The sequence below is a fragment of the Mercenaria mercenaria genome, chromosome 8 (assembly GCF_021730395.1).
Source record: "Mercenaria mercenaria strain notata chromosome 8, MADL_Memer_1, whole genome shotgun sequence".
NCBI lineage: Eukaryota > Metazoa > Mollusca > Bivalvia > Venerida > Veneridae > Mercenaria > Mercenaria mercenaria.
Window position 1 is genome coordinate 50,989,819 of NC_069368.1, and position 13,920 is coordinate 51,003,738.

The 13,920-nt window shown below is 35.2% G+C and overlaps 1 protein-coding gene across 6 annotated transcripts in view; it reads left to right on the forward strand.

Moving 5' to 3' along the window:
• The window catches only part of LOC123566363 (furin-like protease kpc-1), a 105,603-nt gene extending 92,729 nt beyond the window's left edge, over positions 1–12,874 (forward strand). For 5 of the 6 annotated variants that reach the window (XM_045360359.2, XM_045360360.2, XM_045360362.2 and 2 more), the window contains one exon: positions 4,730–12,874. In XM_045360359.2, the coding sequence (XP_045216294.2) occupies positions 4,730–5,646 (917 nt within the window). In that variant the 3' untranslated portion in view covers positions 5,647–12,874. The remainder of the gene's footprint in view (positions 1–4,729) is intronic. The other variant, XM_045360365.2, reaches the window with a different exon arrangement.
• The last annotated feature ends 1,046 nt before the right edge of the window (positions 12,875–13,920 follow it).

Genomic DNA, 13,920 nt, shown 5'->3' on the forward strand with positions numbered 1-13,920 from the left:
TTTGTGATCACTCTTCGTCCGTCATCAGTCTGTCTGTCCGTCCGTCCGTGCATCAACAATTCCTTGTCTGCAAGCTAGTGGTTTCATTTATAATCTTATTTTAACCAAACTTGCACACAACTTGTATCACCACAAGATCTTGGTTTCTTTCTTGAACTGGCCAGATTCCTTTATGGGTTCCAGAGTTATGGCCCCTGAAATGGCCAGAATTAGCTATTTTGACCTTGTCTGCACAATAGCAGCTTCATTTATGATTTGAATTTAATCAAACTTGCACAAAACTTGTGTCACCATAAGATCTCGATTCCTTTCTTGATCCGGCCAGTTCCCATAATGGGTTCCAGAGTTAAGGCCCCTGAAAGGGTCAGAATTAGCTATTTTGACCTTGTCTGCACAATAGCAGCTTCATTTATGATTTGATTTTAACCAAACTTGCACACAACTTGTATCAACACGAGATCTTGCTTCCTTTCTTCAACTGGCCAAATTCCATCATGGGTTCCATAGTTATGGCCCCTTAAAGGTCCAAAATTGGCTATTTTGGCTTTTGCAGCCATATAGAGACTTCATTTATGGTTTTATTTGATACAAACTTCCAAAATATCTTCAACAACAATAAATCTTGGATTCCATGACAAATCAGATCCAATCGTAGGTTCCAGAGTTATTTTATATCTGATTACCTCCCCTGATTGTAATCAGAATGGATTTATATCAGTAAGTACTTATAGGGCTTATTTGAAATTTCATTATTGTTATTAGTTGGACTGAGACAATCAGGGTAGATAACTATGGACTGATTTTATGTCAAATTACCTCCCTTTATTTCAAATTAAAATAACTAATGAAGATACTGATCTGAAATTTCTTTTATGTCAACAGATTTATTTGGCAGATCCTTCTTTTGCTCACTTACAATATTTATTTTTTTAATTACTTCCCTTTTACTTTACTATAAATAGCTTATTTTTGGTAACTTTTTTATTATTGGCCTTCGGGAAAAACTGAGACCACTTTCCTGTGGTACAACATGGATGGTACCTCCAATTTTTAGGTGTATTTTGATATACCTATACCTTGTAAGAATTTTTTTTCTTTTTGGTTAAATTTCTTCCCATTGTTGTTCCTGTCCTTTGGACTTTGATATTTTTTCTGCGGACCTTCTTGTCCTCAAGTGCAATGATAACAGGTGAGCAATATAGGGCCATCATGGCCCTCTTGATTTGCTCAATAACTAGAGAATGCTTTGGTCTCAGATCACATTTTATACAGAGGTCACTTATGACTTGTAAATAACCCATAATTATTGATTTGAGGTCAGTACATCAAACATCCAGTGGATATGGACCAAATGATTTCTGTTTCTTGTGCATTTACTGGATGCATCAAGTGGGGGCATTTCGTGTTCAACGAGCTCTTGTTTAGTTCTGAATTATGTTTCTTTATTACTCTGTTTTTTGTTCTGCTTGATGGTTCATACTCTACATCATTCTAAAGATTTCCTAATTTGTTGGTTTTGAATTTACGAATAAAGAAGATTTTAATGATGTATTTTTGTGCCTCCCAAACCCCCCCCCCCCCCCAATGAGTGGTTGGGGCATATAGATTTGGTCTTGGTCCGTCCGTCCGTCCGAAGTTCGTGATGCGCCTAACTCAAAAAGTGTTTGATATAGATTCATGAAACCTTGCACGAGTCTTAATCATGATATGAACTTGTGCACCTCCTATTTTTTGTCTGGCTCCGCCCCCTATTTTCTGAGTTATGGCCCCTGAAATAGTCAAAAATGCACATTTTCACCTTGTGACGCGCTTAGCTCAAAAAGTATTTGATATAAATTGATGAAACCTTGCATGAGCCTTTATCATGATATTAACTTGCGCATCTCCTATTTTTCATCTGGCTCCTCCCCCTATTTTCTGAGTTATGGCCCCTGAAATAGTCAAAAATGCACATTTTCACCTTGTGACGCGCCTAGCTCAAAAAGTATTTGATATAAATTGATGAAACCATGCCTGAGTCTTTATCATGATATGAACTTGCGCACCTCCTATTTTTCGTTTGGCTCCTCCCCCTATTTACAGAGTTATGGCCCCTGAAATAATGAAAAATGCACATTTTCACCTTGTGACGCGCCTAACTCAAAAAGTGTTTGATATAGATTCATGAAACCTTGCACGAGTCTTAATCATGATATGAACTTGAGCACCTCCTATTTTTTGTCTGGCTCCGCCCCCTATTTTCTGAGTTATGGCCCCTGAAATAGTAAAAAATGCACATTTTCACCTTGTGACGTGCCTAGCTCAAAATGTAATTGATATAAATTGATGAAACCTTGCATGAGTCTTTATCATGATATGAACTTGTGCACCTCCTATTTTTCATCTGGCTCCTCCGCCTCTTTTCTGAGTTATGGCCCCTGAAGTAGTCAAAAATGCACATTTTCACCTTGTGACGCGCCTAGCACAAAAAGTATTTTATATGAATTGATGAAACCATGCATGAGTCTTTATCATGATATGAACTTGCGCACCTCCTATTTTTTGTCTGGCTCCGCCCCCTAATTTCAGAGTAATGGCCCCTGAAATAGTCAAAAATGCACGTTTTCACCTTGTGACGTGCCTAGCTCAAAAAGTGTTTGATTTAGATTCATGAAGCCTTGCATGAGTCTTAATCATGATATGAACTTGTGCACCTCCTATTTTTCATTTTGGTCTGCACCCTATTTTCAGAGTTATGGCCTCTGAAATAGTCAAAAATGCACATTTTCACCTTGTGATGCACCTAGTTCAAAAAGTATTTAATATAAATGATTGAAAACTTGCATAAGTCTTTATCATGATATAAACTTGCACACCTCTTATTTTTTGGCTGGCTTCACCCCCCCCCCCCATTTTCTGAGTTATGGCCCCTGAAATAGTCAAAAATGCACATTTTCACCTTGTGACGCGCTTAGCTCAAAAAGTATTTGATATAAATTGATGAAACCTTGCATGAGCCTTTATCATGATATTAACTTGCGCATCTCCTATTTTTCATCTGGCTCCTCCCCCTATTTTCTGAGTTATGGCCCCTGAAATAGTCAAAAATGCACATTTTCACCTTGTGACGCGCCTAGCTCAAAAAGTATTTGATATAAATTGATGAAACCATGCCTGAGTCTTTATCATGATATGAACTTGCGCACCTCCTATTTTTCGTTTGGCTCCTCCCCCTATTTACAGAGTTATGGCCCCTGAAATAATGAAAAATGCACATTTTCACCTTGTGACGCGCCTAACTCAAAAAGTGTTTGATATAGATTCATGAAACCTTGCACGAGTCTTAATCATGATATGAACTTGAGCACCTCCTATTTTTTGTCTGGCTCCGCCCCCTATTTTCTGAGTTATGGCCCCTGAAATAGTAAAAAATGCACATTTTCACCTTGTGACGTGCCTAGCTCAAAATGTAATTGATATAAATTGATGAAACCTTGCATGAGTCTTTATCATGATATGAACTTGCGCACCTCCTATTTTTCATCTGGCTCCTCCGCCTCTTTTCTGAGTTATGGCCCCTGAAATAGTAAAAAATGCACATTTTCACCTTGTGACGCGCCTAGCACAAAAAGTATTTTATATGAATTGATGAAACCATGCATGAGTCTTTATCATGATATGAACTTGCGCACCTCCTATTTTTTGTCTGGCTCCGCCCCCTAATTTCAGAGTAATGGCCCCTGAAATAGTCAAAAATGCACGTTTTCACCTTGTGACGTGCCTAGCTCAAAAAGTGTTTGATTTAGATTCATGAAACCTTGCATGAGTCTTAATCATGATATGAACTTGTGCACCTCCTATTTTTCATTTTGGTCTGCACCCTATTTTCAGAGTTATGGCCTCTGAAATAGTCAAAAATGCACATTTTCACCTTGTGATGCACCTAGTTCAAAAAGTATTTAATATAAATGATTGAAAACTTGCATAAGTCTTTATCATGATATAAACTTGCACACCTCTTATTTTTTGGCTGGCTTCACCCCCTATTTTTAAAGTTATGGCCCCTGAAATAGTAAAAAAATGTGCATTTTCACATAATTATGTGTCTAGCTCAAAAAGTATTTGATGTAAATTTATGAAACCTTGCTTGGATCTTTATCATGATGTGTCCTTGCACACTTGGCATTCTTCCTGAGAATCTTAGCATTTATTACAAAGTTATGGCTCTTGAAATAGCCAAAATAGTGGATTTTTTGTTTGTGATGCTCATAGCTCAAAAAGTATGTGGCCTAGAATAATGAATCCTTTTCATAAAATGTTTGTTAAGGCTATACCCCATTAAGACTGCAAACATTTGAATTATTTCTCCTTATTTGTGACAAATGTACCAGTGGGAGGGGCACACCCTGTGTCCTACAGACACATTCTAGTTTACTATAAATTCAGTCCTTTTTTACACCAAAATATTTTAAAATTTCAATTTTGGCTTATTTTGTTGATGTTTTTTTAATAACATTCCAGGTGCCTTAGTATAAAAAGAAAATTTTCAGAATTTGGCTGTTGTGAAAGTGTTGAAATTGAAAATTAAATTACTGAACAAAAATTCAGTTTATTTCAATATAATTAGACAGTTTTGGTGTGAGATAAATTGGGTTGTTATGACACATCTCCACCATAGTTACTACAGAAAAACTTGTATGTTCTGTTTGACTCTACAAATTTCTGACACATATTTATTAATGTATTTCAGAGTGTCGGCCAGGATTTTATAAATTAAAGGACGGTTGTGTAGCCAATTGTCCGGAACATTATTACGGAATCATGCAGATGGTTCAGTTACGATCAACCACGAATACCTCTTCCACGAGGCCAAAATTTCAAAGACAGGGTATTTGTACTGAATGCCACGAGGCATGCAGAACGTGCAAGGGACCTCAAGTTGCCGACTGTTTTCAGTGTAAAGACGGGTATGAAAAACGTGATGGCTTATGTCAGAAAAAACTACTGCTGAATTTCCTTGATCCAGATATGTTAGGATTTTTTATCTGGGTGATCGTTTTATGTATCGCTGCCATTATTCTGTTTGGTGTTATATTTGGCCTGCTACAGGCCCGCGAAAGACAGCTGCTCTGCTGGAAAGGCAAGAGAAAAGTTAAAAATAGAAAATGTGAATATAAAGGCATGAACCTCACACAAGAGGAGTTGGAAAATGACCTAGAAAACTTTGATATTATTTGTAATCGTAATTTTCGTCATGGCAGTATACCAGAGAGCCATGACCCTTCATGTCGTGTTTATGTTAATAATTTAGAAAATGTTGTAAAATTTAGTCTCGATAATCAAAGCACCAATAATCTTAGTCAAACAAAAGTAGATAGATCTGCCAGCAGAAACAGTAATGGAAGATATTCAAGCAGAAATAGTCAGCTGGATGATAGAAAAGATGTAAACCAAGATCGGTATCATTGTGATAGAAAAAGCCGCGGGAGTTCGGATAAAAATATTAGACGTAATTACACAGACAGTTACGTTAGTTATGATATAAATAGCACATTAACTAAAACTTTAGCTACAGAACCAGAACGAATGGAAATTCCATTAAGAGGTCAAGGTCAAAGTCATTATATTTTCCATGGAAGTCGTAGTTCAGGAGCCCTGCTACATTAGCAGTTAACAAGATACTTGAAGGAACAGAAAGAATCCAGCATTAGTTACAGCAAAGTTTTGTAACGTTTACAGTCCCTTATGATAATATGGCCTATATTAAATGTTAATCTTTACATTGGTTTAGATTGCACATACTAATGGAATGACATTGTTAATGCTTTTATATGTTTAGTGGGATTCAAAATGATCTTTTTGAAATGTTTTAGATGCATTATTTTGAGATCTAATGTATGGAAAAACAGGTGAAATAGTGCAGTACGATTTCTGACTAATGTTGCACATAAAGAAACCATTTGTTTTGTTAAAGACACCCCTTTCGTCATGTTACCATCTTATTAATAGGTGCGTAACATTTTGTGGGAAAAGTTATTTTGAATCCCACTATAAGATATTGCAATATAGAGCTGTAAATGTTGTTTATTTGTTATATAATATATACAAATCTATATAGCCAAATAAGTGGTGTAATCGTTATATATATCTTTATGAAAAAAAAAGATACTAAGTTTTGAGATGGTTTAAAATCATAGTTGCCAAATCAATATTTATGCTCCAATGTTAGATTGATATTTTCATTGATTATTAATTTCTTTCATGTCACGTTTGGATGAGAATGGAAACAGTAGGGAGAAGTTATCAGTATTATACATAACATATTTACTGAAAGTTTTGGACAGTCTGTTTTCGAACACAGATCTGAAGATTTCGGATAAATCGTGTTTTTGAACATAGATCTGAAGATTTTGGATGAATCCTGTTTTTAGAACACAGATCTGATGATTTCCGATGAATCGTGTTTCACATAGATCATAGATCACACTGGCTTCCTGTTTATTCTGTATAAGATTTAAGACCTGAAATCCGCGGGTAAAGTGCAGACGCATAACGGTTACGCAGGGTAACGTGCAATATATAACGTCTATTTGGGTACTCAAAGATGCAATATTATTTCATTCTTCATCGTACTAACAAGAAGTATATGAGCCGTGCCATGAGAAAACCAACAAACCATGCTGGTTTGTGACCAGCTTGGATCCAGACCAGCCTGCGCATCCACGTAGTCTAGTCAGGATCCATGCTGTTCACTTTTAAAGCCTATTGGAATTGGAGAAACTGTTAACGAACAGCATGGATCCTGACCAGACTGCGCGGATGCGCAGGCTGGTTTGGATCCATGCTGGTCGCAAACCCACTATGTTGATTTTCTAATGGCGCGGCTCAATTATTAACCAGAGCTGAGCTTTACTAAACACCCTTGTAATCCACATTTTGTACCTCAGGCAGATAGTTTTCACAGTTAATCAGCAAGTCATTCAATAAGTGAACACTATAGAATTATTGCCTTTTAGAGTGGTCAGTGTGCAGATTTATTGACTTGTAAAAAGTTTATCTTGACCGAGGCCAATAACAATGTTATGACATCTCTGCGATTAAATATTTCAACTCCGCCCTTCAGTCGGTACGACCATGTGTCACTGATCTTGTGTCGGGGTTTAGGCGAATGTAAATGGCTATAAATATACATTTTATAATGATATCATTTATTCTTACATGATAAAAATATTAGTTAAATATATCTAAATTATGATACAGCTAGTCATTCTGATATTATGTTGTTCATGGGTTCAGATAATTTAAGTTTTGACTGAGGTTCTGTGTGTAAAGTTCTCATTTCATCAGACAAAGCAGTATGTGCATTGTACTGAAATATATTTCATTTTGATTGTTAGAGTCAATATTAGGCATGTGTAGCTTGATCTATACCCGATGCTAGGCTCACATAGCTTTTGATACTCAATATTTTAGCAGTAGGTACAATATAGCCAGTAATGTTCTGTCTAGGTAAATGATAGTCATGCAAACAGAACTATATAGACAGTAAATAGAAACTAAAATTCAAGATGTCAAAAGGGTTTAAGGTGTTTCCAGTATGAAATTTGTATTTGTCATATGATTTCAAGTTATAGAAAGGAATAATAGAATCTCATTAACATTTTTTGTTGTTGTCAAAGTTTCATAAATTAAGTGTATCTTCCAGTTGGTAACAATACATCAGTTTTAAAAACTTAACATATAATCTGAAAATCTTTGTAGTTAAAATACAATGACAAAAGTCCCGTTCATAGGTTAATATGTAATGACACCGACCTCAGTTATATTTCTATATATATTTATGATACGACAATTAAATACTTAATGCAATGAAATAACAATGCAGTATTTTGTCATATTTGAATTACAGAATCAGTGCCTATGCTCTATGCAATACCTGCAGATCTATACTTAGATGCAGAATCTTACTATAACATGCATTTGAGCCATGCCATGAGAAAACCAACATAGTGGCTTTGTGACCAGCATGGATCCAGACCAGCCTGCGCATCCGTGCAGTCTGGTCAGGATCCATGCTGTTCGCTAAAGGTTTCCCTAATTGCAGTAGGCTATAAAAGCGAACAGCATGGATCCTGATCAGACTGCGCGGATGCGCAGGCTGGTCTGGATCCATTCTGGTCGCAAACCCACTATGTTGGTTTTCCCATGGCGCGGCTCATATATTTATCCTTTATCTAGGCAATATGATAGCTTAGTAACCAGTACTTAAATTTGGTACTTGTTGTTTTGCTGATACCAATGTTCATAAACATGTAGTGTAATACCTCTGCATTCAGTATTTTTGTCAATGTTTGAGATATGTCGTCATATATAGGTAGAATGATAAAAATACCTGTGTCTCTCTTTAACCTGTGTATCTTGTGGTAATAGGCGTCTGCTTAAAAATATAAATGTTGTATCTAGATGATATAGTAGTATTTCGTATTATCTACTGTGCATTATTTTTCAAAAATATATCGAGTGAAATTTATATTTGTTGAAACTATAGGGACCAGTGCGGACATTTCTGTTGTATGGTAGAGCACACAGGTATTTTTCATTCTTGCCTTGCATTGTTATATCATTTATTTTTAAGATACATTGTTTCATTGTTAGATTTTTCGAGATTGGCCAAAAATTAAATCCCACCAAAATCCTGCCAAAATTGTTCAGTATTCATTGGATATTAGGTAGACTGTAGAAATCTGGGCACATTCTGCAGCTGAGAGTTTTGGCAATGTTGTGAGGGCAATATTTCTGTTTAGAAGAACAAGTGCATGTTTCTCAAAGCAAAGTTAATTATCTTTATTATCTAAATACAGTCAAACTTCAATCGTCCGAACTCGGATAATTCGATCACCAACCTTCGCTCGAACTCATTGTCTGGTTCCGGACAGAAAAATCCCTACATATATACTTTGTTTGATGGCTCGAACAATTGATAATTCTTAACAACCAACCAAGTTTGACAAAGTTTGACTGTATATTCTTATGAGTGATATACATTTGTTCTTTAACTTATCAACTTTTTGATGTGACAACATACACCAAAGTTCCACATTTTATGCTGATAAGACATGGGCAACAATTAGTTATACAACATGTACCACATTAGATGCGATATAGATTGGATAGTCAGTCCAGTAGTAAACAATGGGGTAGGGTATCATGCACATGGGAGAGGGGGGGGGGGGGGGTGGGGATTGGGGCGGGTACTGCTGTAACTTGCCTTCATTGTCCAACATACAATATATAGCCAGTTCTCACCATGCAGTTAGTAGCAACAAGTAAGTTGTTTTGGTAGTATAGGATAGGGAAGGTGTAAATTGACTGGGTAAAAGAAATAACTGTCACATGTTTGCTTTTCTGAGAAATTGAATTGGATGTGAACGGTTACAGATACGTGCAGTTTGACAGAAGGTAATAGAGATGACGTTGGAGGGACATGGGGGGACTGGGGTGTGTCAGTAAACTGACTTGGAGGGGGGTGGGTGAGGTAGTGTTGGTTGGATAGTTATATGGAAGCTATATGGTACAGATTAAGAAAAATCTACACTGCAACTGCCTCATACATTAATATATATATATATGTGCATGTTCTGTGAATATGATTTGAAATCTGTTGTTATAAAATGGCCAGATATTTATGCGCTCAAGAGTAAATATATTGTATATGACATTTTTTGTATATATTTATGAGTAAGTTTTTGTACATTTTTGTACATGTTTAGTTGTAATATAGTTGTATACTTGAACCATTTTGTGTTCAGCTGGAAACATAATGATAATTATGTGTAGTTTAATGTAAGAATTCTGTGTCACAGACCAATTATTTGCCTGTGTATTGTATACAATCATACATTTATATAGTTCACCGTAGTTACATGCTGAAGTGTCAGGGTTTAAAGTGCAAGATTCGAATGAGATGCCATATGTAGATTAGTCACTATATATGAACATGGAAATTGTTTTCTGTGAAACCTTTTCGTGCAATATCTTTCCTTTAACCTTTACCCGGCCAATCTGGTCCATCATTCAATTTGGGCAATACCATTTATTATTTGAAGGGGTGTTTGCTGAAAATTTACCGACTGAATAGGGAACAGTGCAGACCATGATCCGTGCAGGCTGATCTTAGTCTGCACTGGTCGCAAAAGCAAAATAATTTGTCAGCAGCAGCAGGCTAAAGGTTAATGTACTTCTACACAAAGACATTTCAGGATGTTTTCTTTCAATATGGGCGTACGAAGTTTATCTGTTTTCAATTTCTCCAGATAGCAAATATGGTCCCAGTTTAGAGTTATAATATTCTGTTGTTCATCTGTCGATTTATATATCTTCTGTAGCTTTACTGAAAATAAAATGTCTCTCTTGCCATCTTTTTCAAAGGTTAAATGTGCTAAGTTGTAAGAAATTAATTTAGTTTGTTCATTTTAATTGTAATATATTGAAAAGATTGAAACTTTTTTTTGTGTTAAAGTTAGACATATAGGATAAGGTCAAGTTCACTTCGGCAGTGTAAGATACTAGCTTGATAGCAGTTAAATTGAAACTGTCCTAAAATTGATACTGAATGATATTTTTTTTTCACTTGATGTTGGATGTCCGTCATCCAAAATTGGCTTCAGACAACTTCTCAGTAACCACTTGATGCACTTTCACCAAACTTGGCCAGAAGCATTCTGTGCGGATACTATACCCCCCAAAATTATGAAAATTAGAAATCTAGACCAAGTTCAGCTAGTATTGCCTTTCTTAAGTTATCAGTGTTTAACAAAGAGGTAACGTGAAAGATTCACCTTGAAATGATGTTATTGACAGATTGAGGGGGTGGGGGAGGGGTATACAAGATAAGTGTCATCAAATACATTTCATTAGTTTGAATAACAGTCAGTTTATATGTAATATTTTCTTTTCAGTTTAAACTTTTTAGTTAAAAAAAAAAATTATTTAGTTATTAAAGTTTATTTTTGCCATCAGAAAATAACTATACTGTAAGCATAAACTTACACCAAGGGCAAATTAGTCTTATAGGCCTAAATCACATTCAGGAGTTTCAAGTAGCCTGTTACTGAGTTACTTTATGCATTTTGCTACAGTATGATGATGTATTTTCATGTAGATTCCATTGCAAAAACATGTTGGAAGTGCTGATAATTTAGTCCTAAAAATGAAAACAGAGCAGACTGACACAATTCCAAATCAAAACAAATGAAAACATACTGGCAAGCACTCGCTGATGTCAACTTTCATTTTCATTCATATACTTTTGTTGGACAACAGCTATTATTGTTTAGTTCACACAAGTCTGACCGTGGCTTTCAGAGGCAGTACTCACTTAAACACACACACAATCATGTGCACACATACAGAGTAAATAATTGCAAAAATAGCTCACGACACCTATGTGGTGTGTCACAGTTATTTTGTGAAATAGTTGGATGTTAGCTGTATTTGACAGGTGCGGCCAAAATTACCAAATGAAGTTGCACATAACTTAAACCATTTATAAACATCATTGTTTTGATGTACATCTATAGGTATACTGCTTGACCAGTTACTAGAGCCGTCTCCAATCTGGTAATCTTAAGGCATTTTCAGATCTTGACCTTTTTGGTAAAATGATTTTTTTGCTGTAAAATTCTCTATAGGTTATGACGAGAATATATTTGGATTTTACTGCCAGTACTGAATTACTGGTACTTGCCACTTCGATAAAGTCCAACAGAAGCTTCATTATGGAGATAATGCAGTAATAGTGCATTGATTAAAATAGAGTAATTCACTCTGTCTACTAGATTTCAATATAATTGTTTGGCTGTGGAACTACTGATGCTGTTATTTTGACATTTAATTTTGAAAAAAAGAAAGTGTGCATCTTTGTGTCTGTTGTGTTACAGTTTATTTGCAAGATGGCTACCTTCCATGAAAGGTTCTGGCACAAACAAAGGATTAAAAAATGTAAAATGTATACTAGAAAATGCCCAGTCTTGTAAACTGATGATTTTGTTGGGTGTTAAAAGGTTTTTGATGGTACAATTATTTTGCAGTTGTTTGACACCAAAACATTAAGAAGAATTGTATGCTTCAGTACAACAATAATATCTATCAATTTATGTAAAGTGCAAGATGATTGTGTTAAAAAATCGGAAGAACATTTCTGTGAAGGGTTAATAGTTTGATCAAGTCTGTGTTTAAATATCACATTGCTTTGAGTGGGACAATAAATATTGTTAACATGAGAAAAATATTGTCGGAGCTTGCAGTATTTCTCCAATGTTAACAATATTACCATCTTAGGACAAGCATTGTGATATTTGTTTCTTACACCTGAAAAAAAAAATTAATGCACACATTTCACCAATTAAAAGAGAAACTATTTCTGAAAACAAATCAGCTACTAGTTTCATTCTTTAAAAGACACATTTATTGATACAGAGCTGCCCTACATAAAGAAACTTGCAAATTATGAAAAACTCGAGATATATTTGGCAATATTTTAACGGCAGGGGGAGGGTCTGAAAACAGACCACTAGAAATCAGGACAGTATTTTTTTTATAGAAATGGTAAAAATATTAAACATTTTGTTATATCCAAAATTTGCTTCAGTGATAAATGGGGAATAATAATAATAGAGAACTACATATTTAGATAAAATTGTGATGTCAGAACCATATAAAGGAAGCTCCATTTTTGTAATTTTTGTATTTGTTACATTTTTGTTGCGACTCAGGTTCTTGTTTGTTATTTATGATATTGTTTGTTTCACATTTGGGACAATGTTTTGCATAATTTTGAAATTGTTTTAGTATTATTGTATAATAATTCTCTACTGAATACATATTAACTGATTCATCACTTTAGTTCTTGTTAATTTACTCCCTGTCTTGAATAATGTGGATTTTGGACCCAAACTGAAGGCATATGAATATTCAAAGTTAAAAAATTAATGTAAGTTTATGTATAATCGCCACAAGTGACCCGTATGGACGAATCCTCAAGAAGACTGTTGATGGGAGGATAGTGCAAGATACAGGAGACGCTCAAATTCTAGAAGCCTTCCTGGTTCTTCAGGTGTAAAGCACCCATACACAGGACTCCTATCCTAATGTTAGTAATTACAAGATGGAGGGATGCGGGCTCGAACTCATGACCCATGGTTTCGTAGTAAGACAGTGTTACCACTAGACAAATGCGTCTGCTCTAAAAAATTAAGCGAACAACCAAGGCAGTTGTGCTCTAGAAGTACTGATTTGGAGACAGGGAAAACTCCTCAAAAATCATTAAAATCTGATTTAAATTTACTGTTCAGAGAACTGGAGAGTGGTATAACTATAATATTAGCTTTTCAGTGAATTACCAAAATATCCAGTAAAATGTATCAAATGTATTTTTCACTGGTAAGAAACTATAAAATGGTTAAATTTGGTCAAAACATGAAATAAGAAAATCTGTTTTACATGTAAGACCAAAATGTACCTCACTTGCAAACAACATAATTCACATTTTCACTCATGGCTGCGCCTCTCATGAATATATGGCTTATGTTGTCCTGGGTAAAAAATACTTTGATCTTGCACTAGAACAAACAAATATCCTCTACGTATCAGAACTTCTTGAATACTGTAAAATGATTTAATTACCTTTGCACGAAATTTCATGCTTTTTGGCCAAAATGACTTCTGTCGGGATATGAACGGAAATTCCACTTTGTAATAGGGTTATTTTATTTGTTCATTAGGAATTAATTCTGTGGATTTAAACAATCACAAAATCTATGAAATTTAGTCCCCCTCAAATATAAATGATTATACAGTATCCCTGAAACCTAAGAAACATATGAAGGGATTGTCACAACATCTACATGCCTAAAGCAGACGTGTAAAAAAAACTAAGACAGA